Here is a 20,082-nt window from a genome sequence, read left to right as displayed (position 1 = left end):
CACCGCACTACAGTCTGCAGAGACGTGATGTAGCGACAGTATTATACAATAAGAGCAGCAAGTGGACTCTTACTGTCTTACTGTCTGATATCTGTCTTCTGTCTGTCTGTCTGTCTGTCTGTATGATTGCGTCTCTCTGAACGTGTTACTCTTGCTTTCTCTCTGTCTGCACATGAAGACAGTGGCATACCTGACCTCTCTCTCTCTCTCTCTCTCTCTCTCTCTCTCTGTCTCTCTGTCTCTCTTCCTCAATCTTTCTCACTCTCTCTCAGACACACGCATACACATAGACACCACATGACTCTCAGTGTGTAAGTCTAGGGTTTATCGAGTTTCTCCATTTGTGCTGATAATTTGATGGTAAAGCTTTGCCCTGCCACAAATACACTTTTGTTGTGCAGAAGCTGGCATACAAAGCTGGAACTTCTCATTTGCTTGAGTGTAGTGTAGCAATAATACTCAACATTCCATCTTTATTGTGAGTATTAGTGTACTTTATTGTGATGTGACCAGGTACAGCGTGCAGCTGAGTGGTGTCGAGCAGCTGTGCTTTATGGGAATTATCAGCAGAGTTGGACCACATCTTTGGCCAATCAGATTGCTTGGCTGGAACCAAAGTTATTGTAGCTAATAAATAAGATCACAATACACAAGAAACGTTTCAAAGCAATATAGGTGGATAATAATGCCACCAGTTACAATCAATAGTATTTTTTCATTACGCTTTGTTTCCTGTAACTCATTATGTTTTTATTAAGTCTTTATTCATGCAGGGAAAGATTTCTGGAGCACACATACTGTTTTTCTGCATCAACCTGCTTCACATGCATAGTAATATACATACATGACAGCTGCCAGGTGCTTTGTTACTCATTCATTTCCCCTGCCTGTCTGGGAACTCAAACCAGTGAGTTCCTGGTTCATGAACTCACAAGTCCAAATCTCCAAACACTTTTCAAAGCTGCATCCCCACCAAAGGCAATATTGTCCATCTACAGTCTCACTGTTTCCCCATGTATCTGGACCTTTATTGTAGCGGTTTTCAATCTTTCTCTCAGGAACCTGCATTTTCAAAATAATTTATCTTCAAAACCAAAGCTAATTTTGCAGGTTATATGCTAATACAACCTAATTAAATCATGTTTTTGAGACTATTAATAAACTACTTTGCTTTGGGAGGCAATATTTTATTATCAAAAACACCTGTTGAACAAAATCCCCTTCAGGTCTTGAAGCCACCATTTCTTCTCAATAATTTGCGAACCCAATTTGATCTTACACCTACCAGGCTTCAAATAAACCCTGTGACACCAGACTGCTTTTTGTTTAAAGCCAAAGTTGAAGTGAGCCAATGCCAGATGTATGTTATAGATTAGTGATTAGATTTCTGTGAATAGCGTCCAGAGATGTACAGCATGACAGAGGGAAAACTGAGAAAACTGGAATATAAGGCTACTTTATGCACACACTGTTTGGATGCTGAGCATGTCAATTAACAGCGAGAACTCTGTGCACCAGCATGGAGTGGTGTTACGTGCCAGGATATGACCAGTCGCAGAGTGCAGAGAAATCACTCTTGAATACTTAGAGCTATGATAGGAGGGAAGCATTGCCCTAGTTTGAGTCTGGCGTAATTATGTAATGCTTGAGTACCTGCAGCACTAGCAGCACGACAACTTCTGAATGTGAATCTAGGCAGAGGAGAATGGAGGAAGGAAATTCATACCTCTTTTTAATTCAGTCACTCGATACACAACCTCATTTCATCTTGAGTTAGCTAGTTTTCTAACAGACTGTGCAGCTCTCATTGGTCATCATGACTCCTCAGTCATTTGCTGATTTATCCTTGAATTGACATGTTGGACTGCCACTCCCTTGCTCCATCCTTCCCTCTCCTCAGTTCATTCCTGTCCCTGTGAATATGTTTTTTTCTCCCTCTCATCCCTCTCTTTCCCACCTCCTATTCCTCTTTCCAACCATCCCTCCATCCTCGCTTCCTTCCTTCGACCCCCCCGTTCCTCTCTCTCCTCGTCCCTTTCTTCCTCCTTTGCCCCCTTCATCTCTCTCCCTCCATTCCTAATGCTACACACCAAATGGAGGGTGACAGTATGCAGCTGTGGGTTTTGTCCTCCAGACAGCATCTTAGAGAAAAGCTTAGCCACACAAATACACACAAATACACACACACACACACACGCGCGTGCGCGCAGACAGAGGGAGGGATCGGCACTAACCTGAGTCTTTCATCTGTCGCTTATATAACAGTTTTAAGATGGAGTTACGCAGTGTGGCTTGCATACATGATGCATTCAGGCACATAAGGCTTTACAACGGGGAAGAGGATAATATTAATATATTGTAATATAAGGACATACTAACTTTCTCTTTTTCACACTCTCTCTGTCTCTCTCTCTCTCCCCATCCCCCATCCCTGCCACTCTTTCTTTACTTTCCACAGAAAACAAAGCTCCATGCTGCCTTGCAAGAGAAAAATCGTCTCAACTTTGAGTTGATCAACCACAACCTGAAGGCATCCAAGTATGACCAGGTATGACACTCACACACACGCAGGGCACAAGCATGTATTGCAAGGACATACACACAATGATCAATGGTCAATGTAAGACATACTTTATTTTGCGGTAACAGTGATGTAGGGCCTAGATCTAACCTAAACTATGTCTTATATATGGCTTATCATCAGTCTTATGTTGGAATCTGTGATCCACCTCCTATAAATCAATACACTAATTGCCTTATTGGGTATTGTAATCATAAGCATTAAGTAAAGAGTTTATTGTGTATCATGTGTGCTTGAGATATTGTTTCTTGGCTTATATTCAATTCCTACACAATACACAATTCATATGTCAGCACAGAGGATGCATACATGTGGCATTATTATTGTAAGTCGCTTTGGACAAAAACGTCTGCTAAATAACATAATGTAATGTAATATAATGCATTAATGCATGTAGCATTAATGTGTCTTAAATACATGTTGTATTAATGTAGAATGTGTACATTATGTATACAGTGTACAGTATACTATGGTGTTGTTTGGCATGACCTTAAAAGACTGTCTAACACTTACACCATTACTCCTCTCCTTCCTCTCTTTGTATGAGCGCTGCCTGTCTGTCTTTACCGGCCCAGCCAGCCTGATTCTCCCACTCCAGCATACACACGTGCATGCATACACACACAGACACAGACGGAGAGACAGTGACCGTCTGTGATGGTAGGCGATTAGCTACTCTGGTGCTAATAGTCACTTTCACGGGGGCCAGATTTGACACGTGTCCAGGGACACAGCTCGGAGCTTTTGCTCCACGCCACGCTACACCATGCCACACAAAAAGATGCCATCTGTCCTCCGACAAGGTGGGCACAGAGATGAAAAGAAAGTGGGGCAAAACTGTGCCCAGTCACATCAGATATATGAACAAATGCGGTTGGCTTGTATGGGCAACTGTGGCAAAGATACAGGCAAAGTATTGGACACTGCACAGAGAGACAATGACAGAATGGAAGAGAGTGAACTTAAGAGACAGAGACAGAGAGAGAGAGAAAGGGAGATACAGAGAACAAGGAGGTGGTGGAGTGATTAGAGAAACTGATCACAGAATAGTTAGTTTTGCTGGCTCTGGATTGTCAGTGTTAGAGAGAATGTAGTGACTCTGCAAATAACAGTGAAGGAGCGGACACTTCCCCCTCCCTCCCCTTCCCTCCCCCTCCCTCCCCCTCTGCCACATCAGAGGTGCTTCTCTCCATAGTGGATGTAAGATAGCTCTCAAAGATGTCTCTACTACTTTCCCTGCTCTGTCTCCTAATCAGCTTTGCAACTGTCTCGGCTAAAAAAAAACCTCTGAGGGAAGTGAACTGCCCATTCTCTTTAATGAAGAAAAAAAAAAACAACAGAAGGAAATTAATGAGTCTTGTTATATGGCAGATGGAAAGTTACAGAGACACACTGGTCAATGCTGGGTGAAAAAGTGGCTGGAATCTTCAGGGGTGATATAGAGGCAGTCGTGTGTGTGTGTGTGTGTGTGTTTGTGTATGTGTGTGTGTATGTGTGTGTGTTGGTGTATGTGTATGTACCTGTATGTACACATGTGATATTAGCCATGGTGTCTGATACTAGTCTGCTTTGCTCTACGAAAAGTGGTCACTGAACTCAGAAAGGCCCTTAATTGACCTTTATGTATGGGCCAACATGGAAACATGGATTAAATGTGGACAGGGGCTCAAGTCATGTCTATACAGCAGACATTATGCAACATGTCCCACATCATGTACTTTTAGATGGGGCTGGACCTCTGACGGTGCAGCTCCAATCATAAATTCCACAGCACAGGGATTCACAATATGAATGAACTCATTTCCTCTGCAGCAGTCCAATTTAGCGCGCTCTGAGTTACCTTAAGCAAGCTTATCTGTCACGTTAATTAATAAGAAGATTGGTGTGTGGCTGAGGAATGGTTTTGATAGATCCTGTGAGGCCTCTTTTTCATATGGCCAACTCCAGAGGAACCAGCGTACCTCAAGGCCACTGATTGATGAAGAAATGAGAGGCAGAACACTCAAGTCAGCAGCTCTCTCTCATAAAGGCTAGATGGAAATGTGCTGATTAATTTCTCTCCAGACTGTGAACTCCCAATCAACCCTCCAACCAAAAAAAAAAAAAAGAAACAGCCTCTATTCATAAAATTACAAAATAGTGCAAGAACAAAGCTCATAAAATTTTTATGCATGTTTTGCACCGGAAAAAACTACAAAAGAAGTGGGTAAATTCTGCAACTCTGCAAGGAATAGAAAAGGGGAATGGACGTGTTTCACCCTGATTTTGCTCTGGTTTGCCTTTGTCTCTCTATCTTTCATCTCCATGTTGCTAACCGTCCTCTTTCTCTCCCTCTGTCTCGCTCTTTCTCTCATTCTTTCTCTTCTCTTTCTCTTGCACCCTGCATCCTTCTCTGCATTCCCTATGCAGGTGCGATCAGACTATGACCAACTGAGACAGACGTTTGTTGTCGTGAGCCAGGAGAGAGACGTGGCCCAACAGGAAAGGAGTCAACTCCAAGACAAAGTGGAGAACCTGGAACAAGTTCTGAAGGTGAGATTTTACCCTCCATCCTTACATTTATCTATGCTTCCACCCCACTTTCCACTCACTCAATACAAACATTACTTCAAACTTTTCTTTTTTTTTCCCCCACCTATCCACTTCTCCCATTCCCCCATTTCTTCCTCTGTTTATAACTACAACCTTCCCTCTGTGCATTTATCATTTCATTCCTACATCATATATCCATTCCAGAAGGATAAAATAGTATTTGTTTTTTTTTAATGTAAAGTTTATTGAGGTTTCAGTTTTTGAACAATCGTACATACAGTAGGATGTATACCGTATCCAGGATATGGAACATTAAACCAGCGAAAAGAAAAGAAAGTAAATAAAATAAAAAGGAGAAAAGCGGAAAAAAACTATAAATAAATAAAAGGGAAAAATAAAATGTCTCCAACAGACTGGTATGTCTCTGAGCCCCAGCCTATATAACCAAGCTGGCATCCAGTAGAACTGATTAGATATTTTAAACTGAATAAGTCTTATTTTTATATGCTTTGACAGTTTCCTTAAGTGTTACAGATCCTGTCCCATTCTTTCTCACTAAATGACAACTTTATCTCTTTCTCCTAAATCATCTTCAGTGCTGTGGAAGTTTTAGTGGCCTGGCAAAAGATCTTGGGGTAATAGAGACAGGCCGCATGGCCAGCTCCAACTATCTTAATGATGTCAGAGAGCAATTCAAAATGTTCATGGAGAAGCCAGAACCCCTGAGTGCCTCAAGTGTAAGTATTGCTACATACTAGACCTGGGAAGACTAAACTCTTGGACTAGCTCATCAAAGGATTTCAGTAAACTTGATTCCTCTATCCACCCACAATTTCCACAGAAAGGGAGCTACATTAATGCACAGCTTCAGGCCATTCACTTGAATCGAAGTTTAGATAGGGATTCCTATTATAAATCTGGGATAATTTCTTCCATGTATCCTGTAAGTTGGATATGACTGGATGGGATCTCATGTGTGGTGACATTTAGACATTAGACATTAAAGGGGGGGTATCCTAGGATGTGGCAATTCTTAGTATTTATGGTGATTTTGGTACTTGGAGATGTGAAGTAATTACAGTAAAAAAACTGAATCATGTTACTTTGCCGTTTCCCCACAGTCACCAACTATAAAACACGCCCCCTTGTACAAGCCAGTCAGATTTTGCTCCAGTTTCTATGTAGATGCTGGACTGTCTGAAATTGACCAATCAGCGCTAAGAGGAGGGCGGGCCTTCTAGAATGGCCAGCCAATCAGAGCAGTAGCTCATTAGCATAAGAAGCTGCTTATGTAAAACAACCTATTTCCTTGTAGGTGTGAAACAACACTGGGAAGTGAGTAGCTAAAGCTATAACTAAACCATTTTTACTGAAAAAAACTTAACAGATGTATTTTATAGACACCAGGCAATTATATAAAATTGCTGAAAAAGCAAAAGATACCCCTCCTTTAAACGGGCGAAGAGGGTGGCACATATCACATCAAGCAACCGCTGGGCGATATGTCTCAGGGTGAAAACATGAGGATAAAACAGTAGCTTAGGGAGACCACTGGAAGTTGGAGTTTGTCCATGTACGATCAATATACTTCAATCAAAATACTTGAAATACTTCACTGGAATATGAACAGGGAGAGATCGATGGAGATAACTCATCTTTGGTGCAGTTCATTTTAAGAACATTCATCTTGCCCCACCATGATAATAAAATAGTATTTGTAAATAGCTTTTATGGTTTGCTTCGTGCGACTAGATGGTTTGGGTATGCCACACAGGACAGTGCAAATACTAACAGATAGTGTAGACAATCACATGAAAGTATTTAGAAGTCAGTTCAGTGAAATTTTCTGTGATATCTGAGAATATCTGACTTGTCCTGAGGTGGTAAACCCCACCCATGTCACACTCTCTACAGGATAAAGCAAATGCTAAGAATTATTTGCAAATACAGTCGGAGTCAGAACCCTTTGTCCTCATTTCCCGTCCAGTCATCACGTCCCTATCTGTCCAGCTTTTCTCACTATCCCAGCATCTCTCCCACCCTCGCTCATTCCCGCCATCCTCACTCCCATTCATCAGAATTGGAATACTTTTCAAACAGACTTTTCACTGCTGCGTTTGGAAACATTCCCATCCCCATTTAATGTGTTTGTTTTCTAAGAAAAGTTTAGAAGAAAGTGATGTAACTCATGAGGTGAAGTGTCATCGGTTTCATAGAGGGACTCTTTTTCATTATGTTCTGGTCTGCCAATAGTAATCAGACACAGTCTCATTGCACTGTGAAAAGCACTCTCATTACAAATCCTTGCCTCCCTGCGTCTCCTATCGATTGTCTGTTTGTAGGGATATTTGAGAGAGAAATGTACCCATCTGAGAAAAATTGACCCACTCCCTAATACAGAAAAGAAAGGTTTGTCACTTTCTCATTGTGTATTGATTATGTGGACAGGGAGACTATGTGTTACAGAAAATTACAGAGGGGGGTGGGTGGAGAACGCAGAGAGAGAGAGGAAGCAGAACATGAAAAACAAACAACAGGAAAAAAAGAAACAGACTTTTGAACTGTTCAAATAGGGTTCTTCATTTGAAGCTTCTAAAATATGGTAATAGTCAATCTTAGTTAAAAGTGATGTAACTAGATGCTCATTGTCACATTTCTTCTCTACAGACATATCTAATCTCAATGAGCCTTCCTAGCATCCAGTGTGCAGGGCAATCAACCACAGGTCATCCACAAATTACAAATATAGAGTTGTCCTAGAATGAAGTGGCTTGTCACAACTGACAATGAAGGTGACAATGATAATGACAACAACGATGATTATAATGATGATGATGAGAATAGCAACACAATTGGCTATGAACTTCACCTGTCCCAAAATTCCATTTACACCGCTGTCTGTCTTTACAGTGTACCACACAAACATACCTTTTTCATCACTTTATGGAACATTTCCCCCGTACTCTACCTCCCCAATAGTAGATAGCTTGTATAAGGAAGTTTGCTGGTTTGAATCCCCTGAATCTGGTTGGGGAAAGTGAGTTAAGTAACACCCCACTTCCCTTAATCGTCAAGGTGTCCTTGAGCAAGGCACTCAAAATCTAGCTGCTCCAGTGGAGCTGCACAGTGGCGGACAGTAAGGGAGCTTTCACACTGCCGTTTTAGTCTGAATCCGGGTACGGTTTGTGTCAAAAGTTGGTAATTTGAAAGCTTTTTTCGAACTCAGGTGCGGACCAAAGAACCGCACCCTCGCTTCTGCGCTTCTGCTGCGCTTCTGCTGCGCTTCTGCTGTGATGTGATGGAAAATAAATCTGTAAAGTCTGGCCAGTAGTGGGCTGTAGTGATGATGAGCTCACCTAACAGACGGGCGTGAATGATGCACTGCAAGTATAGCAACAAATACACAGACAGGCAGTAGATATCTACTGCCTGTCTTCTCAAAAACCTTGTGCAAGCAGAACGCCTTCTGCACATATGCAGCACGACTGCATGTGAGGCACACAGGCGCAAGTGTCGCCTGTGTGAATGTTGTGCACATTTTGGTAGTGACACCAAATAAGAATTTTTACTGACAAAGTGCATCAGACGGACTCACATTGATGATGAATCGTACCGCAGTATTATAACAGTGTGGAACCACACCAGTGATGCCAGGGGGCTTGGGAACAATCGAACTCGGGTTCAGACTCAAGCAAACATACCAGGTGTGAAAACGACCTATAATGCTTGTATTGGGCAGTGCTCAGGTGTGAATGTCTGTCCCTTGTTGAATATGAAAACAGGGTGTTGCTGAAAAAGAAGGTGTGCTCGGCAAATCTTCCCTGAATATACAAGGGTTAAAAAAAAAGTTTTCAGTAAGGCTCCAGTGACAGCCTCTCACCCAGCCCAGTCTTCTGAGTCCTCTGCAGCTTAAAGCTCCTCCCTGATTATGCAAAGCAGTGACTGCCTGCTCAGGACACCTCGAAGCCACTCCGGGAGGTAAAGAGGCTTTTCTTCTCTCTGAGGGAGAGAGAACACAGAGAGAAAATGATGAATGTCAGAGCTTTCTAAGCTGCCTTTTCTTCTTAAGCCCTGAGAAACATCTTATGGCCTTAACTCTGTTTCTGCAAGATGTGGCAGCTGGTCTTAACTCTGTGGACGGATACTATATAGTCATGACTCGCCTAATTTGGCAAGGGGTAGATTTTGGGTTCAGTGTGGGTGACCATGTGTGACGGCTTGCAGGAATCAATGAGTGGAATTGAGTCTGCAGCAGTTTGGAGTGCAGGTTAGACATGATATACACTAAGAATGATAGATATACTGTAACTAGCTCATAGAGTATAACACTCTTCTTACTACCTTTACTCAACAGTTACCCTACAGGCTTTGACACCACTTGGGTAGTTAAAAAGGGAACTGTTTAAACCAAGTCTCAAACTCATTTTATATTGTTTTGAAGTGTGTGACCATGGTTTAATTGGTGTAATCTGAGAGGCGGCAGAATACATACTCTGCGACTTTCTTCTGAATGTTGGTTTTGTAATTTTAGAGCTGGTGGAACCGCACTTTTGCTTTGACCATATTTTGATAATCCTGTAAGTACAGATGGAAATTGTACAGGCGCATTAGCTTGTGGCTAGTAGAGAATAGCGCAAACTCGTCCTCACAAGTCCGACTTTGTAGTCCAGGAGAAGAAGAGGAAGCAGAAAAATGTCTACACTGTAAGTGGTACTTGACTTTCCACTTTAACCTCCTTGATGCACATACACATATGCATTTCTTCAGACAGGGCCAGTGCCTTGATCAAGGGCACTTTGGTAGTGTGGTAGCCATCCCACAGCAGGGAAAACACCCTCCTGTCAGTGCCAGGCGATTGCAACAGCAACCTTTTGATTACTGGTCGGACTCTCCAAGTCTAAGCAAATCTGCCACCCTCAATAGAGTCTATTGGAGATTGTGGCTAAATAGTTCTACTGGGATACTGTCCAAAACTTTTAAATTCCATTCTTGATCATAACCACATCCTGTCTCTCTCTCTCTCTCTCTCTCTCTCTCTCTCTCTCTCTCTCTCTCTCTCTCACTCTCTCTCTCTCTCCGCAGCATATGCACGAGGCTGCAGAGCTGAAGCAGCAGCTGCAGATAGAGCATGAACAAGCCTTGGTGGCCCTTCACACCAAGCAGAAGGAGATCAATCAACTGCAAAGGGTACGACCACATAGATAAAAGCAAAGATAAAAATAGGTAATTTAAAGGATAATACCCATGTTTCTGACATATGAGCCCTGTGTCATTCTTCCCTTGATAGGAGCATTCATGCCACGGCTCCTCATCTTTTTGTTCGGTAGCCATTTTGTGCTGAATCACTGTCATAAACTACAAGTGTACGTGAAAATGTAAAGACCCTGAATACCCACAAAAATCATCACATTTTGTTGAGCATTGCAGTTTCAAGTCAGTGCTTTTCATAATGTTTGATTGTCTGGTGAAAAGCACTACACTGGAAATCTAGGTGTTGATAAATTTATACACCTTGGGAGCAGCTTTCAATGTGCAGACATTACTTTTGTTCTGTATTTTGTTTTCTGTCTGGCACATTTTTAGGATTGGTATGTGTGTTTGTTTTTACTCTGCTTAGAAAGTAGTTAAATACATGCAAGAGCTCGAGGGACTCTTGGACTTAAATTACAAGTGATTTTGATACTTCGGTGGCTGATGAAGTGTCTGAGATGTTAAATCAGCAACCAAGGTATTTAAAATATTGGAGACATTTTCATATTTAATCAAGTCTGACCTGGATTGGTGTCAAAAAAGTGGAATGCTTGCAAGATCAAAATGAAGTCATAAGATTGCTCATCATGACCTAAAGTCGCCCCTATGATCATTATACTCAAAACGTCAAGAGAGGGCAGTTTTGGGTCAGTGGCATGTTTAACTAAAGTGACCACAGAGACTACAGCCCATATCTAAAACTCAATCATTTAAATCTAAATTCAATACAATACAGATTGTATTAAATTCTAATTGGACAATCACCTGGATTTAAACAATTTGTTAGCTGTGTCGTTGTAGTGTTGCACCATTATTAATTCTTCATTGTTTATAGATAAAAGCTTTGCAAAAAGCCCAATCAAAATCCTCTTAGGCAAATGACTGATATGTAAATATTCTTAAAATACCCACTGGATTAGAATACACAGGCTCTGATATGGATATCAGTCGGAGTATTGTGAGGTGGGATGGGATGGGATGGGATGGGATGAGGTGGGATGGGTGGGGGGCTAAAAGGGCTGCGCAGTCACTGTTTCCCAGCCCTCCAGAGAGATGTGAGGAGGCCTTTCTGTCTGTCTGTCTGTCTGTCTGTCTGTCTGTCTGTCTGTCTGGCTGTCTGTCTGTCTGTCTGGCTGTCTGTCTGTCTGTACCTGCATCTGTGTATCTTTGCATTGGTGTTTGTGTTCTGTTAGAAAATAAAGCCACTATCCAGAAAACATCACATCTAGAGGTTAACAACTGGAAAAAGACAAATTATTATGGATTACATATAGAAAAATTGATAGCAGCACTAGCCTTCCTTGCTAATAATTTGCTAGCGTTGACAGCAAAACTTTCTCATCTTTACATTGTACACATACTGACATAAAATGATTGTTTAGCATAGATGTAACAACAATCAGAAACTCCTTTCCATGGAGTTATTTTTCGGAGTGTCTATGAGCAGAGAATGAGAGCGTACCATTACTCCTAAAAAGAGGCTTGCACTGCAGAGGGGAACAGTCAATACCAAAAGTATCAGGTTGCATATTTGAGTACACAAAAAGAGCCATTTTCATCCAGCTGTCCCACTACTTTTACCACAGGCTACTATGCAGACACTGACACACCCCAAAATAAATCACTTTCTGTTCATCAGCACTGTGCCATCACAGCTAGGCGTCTCTTCGAGTACCGGTGCTCTGATCAACCAGTGAGCCTCTGCCAGGCTATTGGGTTGACAGTATGTCAGCTACATGCTATCTATTCTGCCTCATGGACTCTGATCACTGTGTCAGCTGTCACTGTGTGTTTCTGTGTGTTCTCCGCAGGCTCAGGTTCAAGCTGAGCAAGAGCATGAGGGAGCAGTACACCTGTTAGAGGTACGATGCACAAACACTGATCTTCACTAAGCCTCACCCAGTGTTACGTTAATGAAATATATTTCTAGCTCTGTTTTGAGCTGAAAAAAATAGTTAAGAAAAAGAAAATCCTATATGTTAGGTGTAGTAGGCCTATCAGATTGATGTGAGGTGGAAATAGCGTCTTACCAAGAAATTAAAACACCACACCCCCCTTGATAACAATGTCCGTTTTCTGTTAAAATAAATATAATTTGAATATAAATATTATATGTACACAGGAACGCATGCTTATGTAAACACATTTAGAAGATAATTAAATCATAACAGTCTACAAATTTTGTTATTATAATACAAAATGTAAAGGCGCATCTTCCTCCGCTGCCCACATCAGATTATGTTAACATCAACCTTATTTTCATATTTTGACTTTAGGCTACTCTTACTTTTAGCTCAGCATAATGTTACAAGAACATAAGAAAGTAATCTTTGTTTTCTTTACTGCTTGATAATTGCCTATTCATTTCGAAATGACTGGCGTATGACAAATCACAGTTGGAGGATTTTCTAAAAACAAATATATATTTAAATACTGTCATGTTTCTTCATTATTATTATTATTTAAAGCCTTATCTCAAATTGTTGTCTCTCAGGATGCTCTCAAAGAATTTCAAGCTATCTTGAATTCATCGGCAAGCTAAAAGAGCTAGCTACATTCAACATAAGATAGTTGGCTTTTTTGACTGATAAAGTGATTTTCTCATCACAGTGCTTCCTCAGAAATCAAATAGCTATGCCAGGCTCTTAAAATATCATAACAGATTCTTGTTTCTAAATGTCAAAAAATTACATAAACTTGCCTCAAAACCATCTCTTTGGAATACATCCCAACACTGAAATGATTTGGATGTTATTCAAAGATTTGCAGGACTGTTACCAGAGAGGGGCGGAGGGGGGGTTTCTAGGCTCTATTCATAGTTTACCCACCTTTTTATTTATCATTACATCACTGATTAAATAAAGTAGGGTTTAACTGACCCTGATTGTGATCAACCCGGTTCACTCATAGGTCCATTGCATCGATACAAAGTCACAGGTCAGAGTTTCATGTCTCTGATTTAAAGGTTTCGGAGAGATTTTCCTGCTCAGAAATACTGATTGTATTGTCTCAGGCCATAGGGAGAATACATAGGAATAATATAGTTAATAATACAGTGTAGAATTTGTGGTATTCCCCTTTAAGGTTAGCATCAGATTATGGGAAGTTGCATCTTCACTCACAAGTGTGTACAAGAGACCTGATAATCCCAGACATCTGCATCCAGTCTGACCTTGAATACTGTGTAAATATCCCTGTGATCAAATCACTGACCTGCTGTGTTTCATCACTGTCTTCAAGATGCTTGTCACTGGTTCATCCACTCCGAATTATTTTCTCATTTCACTCTAAATCCTTTTGTCATGAAAATAGAGTGTAGTCTCGTTTAAGCCTAGTTCAAGCAGGGTCACGGTATTATCCATCCCCACCACTTTAATACGATTTTGTTGAGCAAGCAGCCGGAGTTTGGTTCAGACAAACACAGAGGGCATTTGCAAGGGAGTTTGGTCAGGAAAAACCGCAACTCCACTGTCCAAAAGTCTCTCCTCTCCTTACAAATCCAGTGAATCAATTTAAAGCCTCTTCCGCACGCCTGTGTCTCTGCACTAATGGGCAAACACAGATCACTTAAACAGAAAGATCAACACAGCCTCGCTGTCTAACTGTCTGCAGGGTCAAACAGACACAGGATGAAGAAGCTCTGCGTCCTTCCATGAAACCATAGTCTAGCCTCCAACTCCATAATCATTTAGCGCTTGTTAAGCCTTTTTTCAGTTGACTTGTTTCACACACATGTATTTGTTCTTTCTGCTTGTGTTCCCATTGTTTACGTTGTGTATTTGTGTTAATTCTGTATATTTCTTTGCACCGATCAATGTGTTATTGTCTTGTATTACTCACCTTTGCATTCATTACAATGGTATTTAATGGTATTTGGTTTTATTTATGTTTTTGTCATTTTTCTTCAAAATTATTTTTATCTGTTTTCCCCCCTTTTTTGTCTGAACAGAACAATAAGGACAGAATGTTTCAGGTATTTATTTTCCTCCCTGAATTACAGTACTTTCATCTCCCTTCAATTGCCTGTGTAAATTCCCAATGAATCACTTAAGCTCCAAAGGCGTTTAGTGGGTATTTCATGCTAATTAGGCAATCATACTTATGTACACTGAATGAGATTGAATTAAATCAGATATCCCTATAATTTTGGCTCCATACTGTACTGTACACGCTATATCACCCCATAGATCTTAGATCTCCCTTGACTTCAGATCCCATTACTGATGTACTTTTGTATTACACACATCACATGCACAACACACACACACACACACCCATGCATGCATGCACACACAAGCACACACACACACACACACACACACACACACACACACACACACACACACACACACACACACACACATGCACATATTCGCACACAATCCTTTTGTCCAGCTTTCCTAAAGCCATCAGAACTCAGTAATGGCTCCCTGATGGCTATTCATTCATCCCCAATCACGATATCTACTCCCATCTTTCTGCTGAGTCCTCAGACTCAGTAAGTGTACTATAGTTTCATCACAGAGCAAGGGTAAGAGTAGCTCCGCCTGTGGCTACATACCCCGGTGGAGCCTCCTTATCTACTGTAAAGCAGGCTATGGTGCTGACGCCTCCATCTGTAACTTGCATATGTATATATATATATTTATATATGTATATATATATCAAAGTAAGGTTGAGGTTTTATATATATACTGTATATAAATATATATAACCTCAATGCTTGTTCACTCAAGTCAAGTTGTTAAGAGCTGTTCTGATAATGTCTTTAATGTATGTAACTTTTATAAGCCTCTTAACTCTTTGCAGTGCTCAGGCTTTGTTATCAAAGTTTAGCAGTGTTACAGTATGTAGCAGCAGCTGCAGCAGTGCAGAGGACTTTTCACTTCCATATGCTTTGATTAGACTGCAGTGGGTTTGATGTAACAAGCAGCTCCAAGCTAGAAAATGGCTCTTTCGGGAACCTCTTCTAATTGGTTCTGCTTTTGATCGGCATAAACAGATAAGACACTGGCTATTCTTCAGAGGACTCTATAGAATTACACATGATGAACTACATCCCATACCAATTGAAGGCTTTACATGTGAAGTGTGTGTTCTTGCCACTGATCTCTCCCTCTCTCTCTCTTTCTTTTTCTCTTTCCCTCCTGCTCTCTCTTTTTGTCACTTGCTCTCCATTCCCTCCTCTCCCCCATCACCATCCCTATACTGCTCTATCCCTTGTCTATAAAAGGTCAAGGTTCGCGACCTGGAGCAGAAATGCAGGTCACAGAGTGAACAGTTCCACCAGCTGTCGAAAGAGCTGCTGAATTTCCATCTGCAATCAGATACTGTGGACATCCTTAACACTAATTCCTACTCCAAATCCCAGATTCGCCTCTCACCAGAGAAGAAACTCTCACAAATCCTCAACGGACTTGCAAACCAGCCAGAGACAGGTGGGTCAGCAGTTCTACTTCGTATCCCTATTGTAGTCAGTTTTGAGTAATAATACAATGAAACTAGTGGGTACATAGTTTCATTTTGTACATTTTTTAGCATTCATTCATTATTTTACAATGATAGTTTAACACAAAAGTAAGGGAACAACTAAGCAAATCCAGTTATCTCTCCACTCAAAACAGCCACCATACAAACCTTGCTGCGTTTAGAGTGGCATCAGTTGGGAATGTGTTGTTGAAAGGAGACATCATTGTGGCATCAGTGGCATAATGGGTAGAGCATGGTACCAACACCACCAGGGTTACAGGTTAGACTACCAGTGAGGTCCACCCATACTAAAAATATATGCACTCAGGGTACTGCAAGACAATTTGGATAAAAGCATCCAGCAAATTGCATGTGATCAAAAGGCTTCTGATCAGAATGAAATGAGAGTCAGGGTGTTCTAATCCCCAGACAGCTCACATCACGACTAGATCAGCTCATTCTTGACCGGGGATGGATACCAGTGGTGGGAATACTGCTTATTCATGATCAATATCTCCTCTAATTGATCACAGGCCTGATGTATGACATCTGTTAATGTGGGTTAACACATTAGCATTCTAACCCCATATAGTGTAACCCGCAGAGCCAGCAAATACAGCCAAATCAGCAATGTAGATTTATACGGTATGGCAAAGAGCAAAGGTCTGTGAAGTGCTGGAGCTGGAGCCCCTGTTTTATCTTTCTCTCCACTAGAAAGAGAGGGGAGACGTTGTGCTGCTGTGCTAATACTGCATGATTATACTCACTCTCAAACCACAAGAAACCAAATGATAGATCCCTGCTGCTGTTACCTTAGTTTGATTTCCTTAAAGGACTCAGCTGGTTCCACACTTTTTTAGACTGCAATTTTCTATTTTCTGCAGTTTTCTAGTGTGTTTTGTCTCTGAGGACCACAGTGGTGCACAGTAGCAGTGGAGAAGTGCACTGCAGATGTAAGGCTGTGGTGGGGGTGGAATTGCTAGCCTGGTTGAGCCTTTGCCATAGCGTGTTTGCTGTATACTTCCTTCAACAGGAGATCAATAGCTGTGCAATGAGCAGCGAATGGGAGCAGAAGGAATGACAGGTGCTCTTTATTTGCTATGGAAATCAATGTTTCCCAGGCGATGAGAGTGTGGCAAACGTGCCGCCACTGATCTCCAAGTTCTTGCCCTGCCCACCGCAGACCGGAGACAGAGATAGACCAGAGCTGCTGTCCGTCAAATCCAGCACCGTGATAACGGACCGCCCCAACAGCCCTCGACAGGTGACCCCCTCAGAGGTGGGTCTGGGTGACACCCATTAGCTAAACTTCATCAAATGTGTTTATATATAGGTGTATGCAAAATATCTATATGTGCATCACAATATCATCCCTGTACACCCCTCTCTGTTTTCTCATAGTTTAACCTTTTAATCTAAGTCATAATGCTGAAAGTGTTTCATGTATGGACAGCACAGATGAAAACAAGTTTGAGGTGAAAGCCAAACAGATAACACCCGGGTGTATCAACATGCAGAGAAAATATGCATCTATTTATGAGAACAAACCACCAAGTTTTGATGCAAAATGCTGCTCACGACCAGGTCACTGATTTGGCTTTTCATATTTTTAAACTTAATGGGGATTTCTGTAGCTGCAGCCTACACTTTGCTTATTCTTGGGCTGAGCCTTAATTATGAATGGTGCATGTGAATGTGAATAACTAACTTTGGCCCTTGATTCCCATGTCTATCTACAGATGGAGGATGAGGCCAGCCCATCGCCCAGGTCCAAGCCTCGCTACACAGGCCAGGTCCGCCTTTGCACTGCCCGCTACAGGTGAATGAGACCAGCTTTCTGGGACACGGGAAGGGGGTTGGTGCATACTCCTGTAGCCATCATAGAAATACCACTTTTTATATGTTTTCTGCACTGTTTCTGCACAGTTGCTTCACCCCCAAGAAGACAATTAAAGTTAGCAGTACTAATGCAGGGAACATGAAGGGTAAAGGGATTTCTACAACAGCTTGTTTTTCAATTTATTCAGAATCAGATTTGAGGGAGTAAGGCTGTATTCTGTATTTGTTATTTTGATACATAGTACATAAGTCTTGATTTAATGTTAATACATCACGTGCTACCCTCTTGTAAAGGAAATGTCATGTGCAAGTGTGTTAGAGGGTGTTAAAAATGTACAGTAAAGAAAAAACCTGTATATTTTGAGCAATGAATAACATGAACAAATGACTGAAGAAACTAATATCATGATAACCACAAATGAACTGCACATGGACAATTAAATTACTTCTCCTTCCAGTTATAACCCCTATGATGGACCAAACGAGCACCCTGAAGCAGAACTCCCCCTTGTGGCTGGAAAGTATCTGTATGTGTACGGCAACATGGATGATGATGGCTTCTATGAAGGTGAGAAGCAGAATAAGTTTGAAGCTTGTGGATGAAGTTCCCATTGAGTGTTGAGTTGAGATAAATTGGGAGATGACATGTAAAGCTAATTTTAGATCAACATCAAGGGGCACTCCTTCATCCGCATAACTTGAAAATTGGTTTCCCACCAAAATCAATCTTAAATGGTAACTTGACTGGTACTTAACATGGCAAAAGTATAAAACACTGCAATGCATAGATCAAATATCATAATGTCCTTTCTACCCATTCAAGTTATGTGATTTTGATGTTACTCCAGTCTGTGGGAGGTAAGGATGCCCTACTGCTGTAGCAGAGAATGCAGCAGTCGCAACAAGCCTGTGCATCATCGTATATTAATAATCTCACAACAACGAGAGAGGTTCAGAAGTGTCTATTGAATCACGATTATCCCCCAGGGAATTTGTGTCATTTACATTATTCTTGATGGCATGTAGGCCTACATCCCGCCCCCACAGCCTGTTAAAATGGACATAGCTATGGAATGTTGAATGTTGAATATATTGTCAATTGTCCATAAAGTGTCTTCTGCCGTCCCTTGTTGTCTTTGTACTGTAACATGTGTGTCAGTATGAATTTGAATCTTTGTAAGAAGTCAATATGTCTCTGCACCAATGTCACCAAGAAAGATTCCTGTACACTTTTTGTAACCGGTGATTGAAGTGATTCTTATTCTAATCTCTTTAGAATTACGGAGGCTTCTCCATCGGAGGCTCTCCTAATCCCCCTAGCTAGAAATCCTCCCCAGCCAGCGCAGCCCACCACAGTAGTACTCAGCTGCTGTGATTCACTAGCTGTGGGCGGTGAGATTGCCTGGCATCCTGGAGGAGCCTTGTGTTTACCACTGGGGAGGCAGACTGGGGCCTCAGACCAAGCTGTTGTCAAGATGGGACCTTAGTCCCTTTTAGCTTGATGACTAATCCAACAGGGCTCAGCTTAATCATCAACACACACAAACACACACACGCACACGCACACACACACACACACACACACACACACACACACACACACACACATATGCAGAAACACACACATGGTCTTAAGGTCTCTAAGGCCTCTGAGAAAAAAAAAATTGAAGGACAGAATGATGGGCAGAGAGGTCTTTGAAGACAAACTTTTTGCCTTTGGGAGAAAACTACAGTGCAAATCTAAGCTGTCTTTTTTTTTTTACTTGCATTGACTGCAGTGTCTAAATGCCCAGTGCTGTTCCTGGAAATTTTCAAAAGCAGCGACACCAAAGTCCCAGTTCTTAGAAATGTTCAAGAGGAGTAGCTTCACAGTCCTGTGTTTACTGGAGAGAATATAAAAGATACTGTAGCATCAAAGATACCAGGAGTAAATCTTACGTTTTAGGAAATACTGCATTATGTGTACATATCCCCCACCTCTCACTCGCTCACTCACAATCACTCACTCACTCACTCACTCACACCCTGCAACGAGAATAGCTCTCACCGATCATCATGTGTATTCAAGTCATTATTTTCCTTTCTTCTCTCTCCTCTAAGGAGTGCAGGCTACTTTTAGCAGTTGTTAACATTTGCAGGAGGCATCATTAGATGGAGGCCCCGTTGTGCCTTCCTATGGAGACAGCTGGTCAATGGTAGTATCTTCTGCAGCAGGCTGCTTGCTCTCCAACATGGAATATGTCACTACTGTATGTGTGATTGTGTCTGACACATCTCACACTTTAATAAGAGCCAATATTCAGCATCAGAAACAGTGAATTAGTGAGAGAGACAGTGATAGAAAACAATTATTCATCGATCTCCTCTGTCTCATTTTGGCTCTAACATAAATATTTGTGTGAACGAGTAGT

At 41.5% G+C, this 20,082-nt stretch overlaps 1 protein-coding gene across 1 annotated transcript in view; it reads left to right on the top strand.

Annotated features, from left to right (window-relative positions):
* rimbp2a (RIMS binding protein 2a) overlaps nucleotides 1–20,082 on the top strand; it is a 77,248-nt gene that overhangs the window by 37,933 nt on the left and 19,233 nt on the right. The window contains 8 exon segments of the mRNA XM_071905171.2: nucleotides 2,459–2,548; nucleotides 4,991–5,113; nucleotides 10,196–10,300; nucleotides 12,175–12,225; nucleotides 15,597–15,801; nucleotides 16,954–17,111; nucleotides 17,572–17,651; nucleotides 18,130–18,239. Of these exon segments, the coding sequence (XP_071761272.1) occupies nucleotides 2,459–2,548; nucleotides 4,991–5,113; nucleotides 10,196–10,300; nucleotides 12,175–12,225; nucleotides 15,597–15,801; nucleotides 16,954–17,111; nucleotides 17,572–17,651; nucleotides 18,130–18,239 (922 nt within the window).

The sequence above is a fragment of the Centroberyx gerrardi genome, chromosome 2 (genome assembly GCF_048128805.1).
Source record: "Centroberyx gerrardi isolate f3 chromosome 2, fCenGer3.hap1.cur.20231027, whole genome shotgun sequence".
Classification (NCBI taxonomy): Eukaryota; Metazoa; Chordata; class Actinopteri; order Beryciformes; family Berycidae; genus Centroberyx; species Centroberyx gerrardi.
The sequence above is the reverse complement of the archived record's forward strand: the minus strand, read 5'-3'. Positions and strand labels throughout refer to the sequence as shown.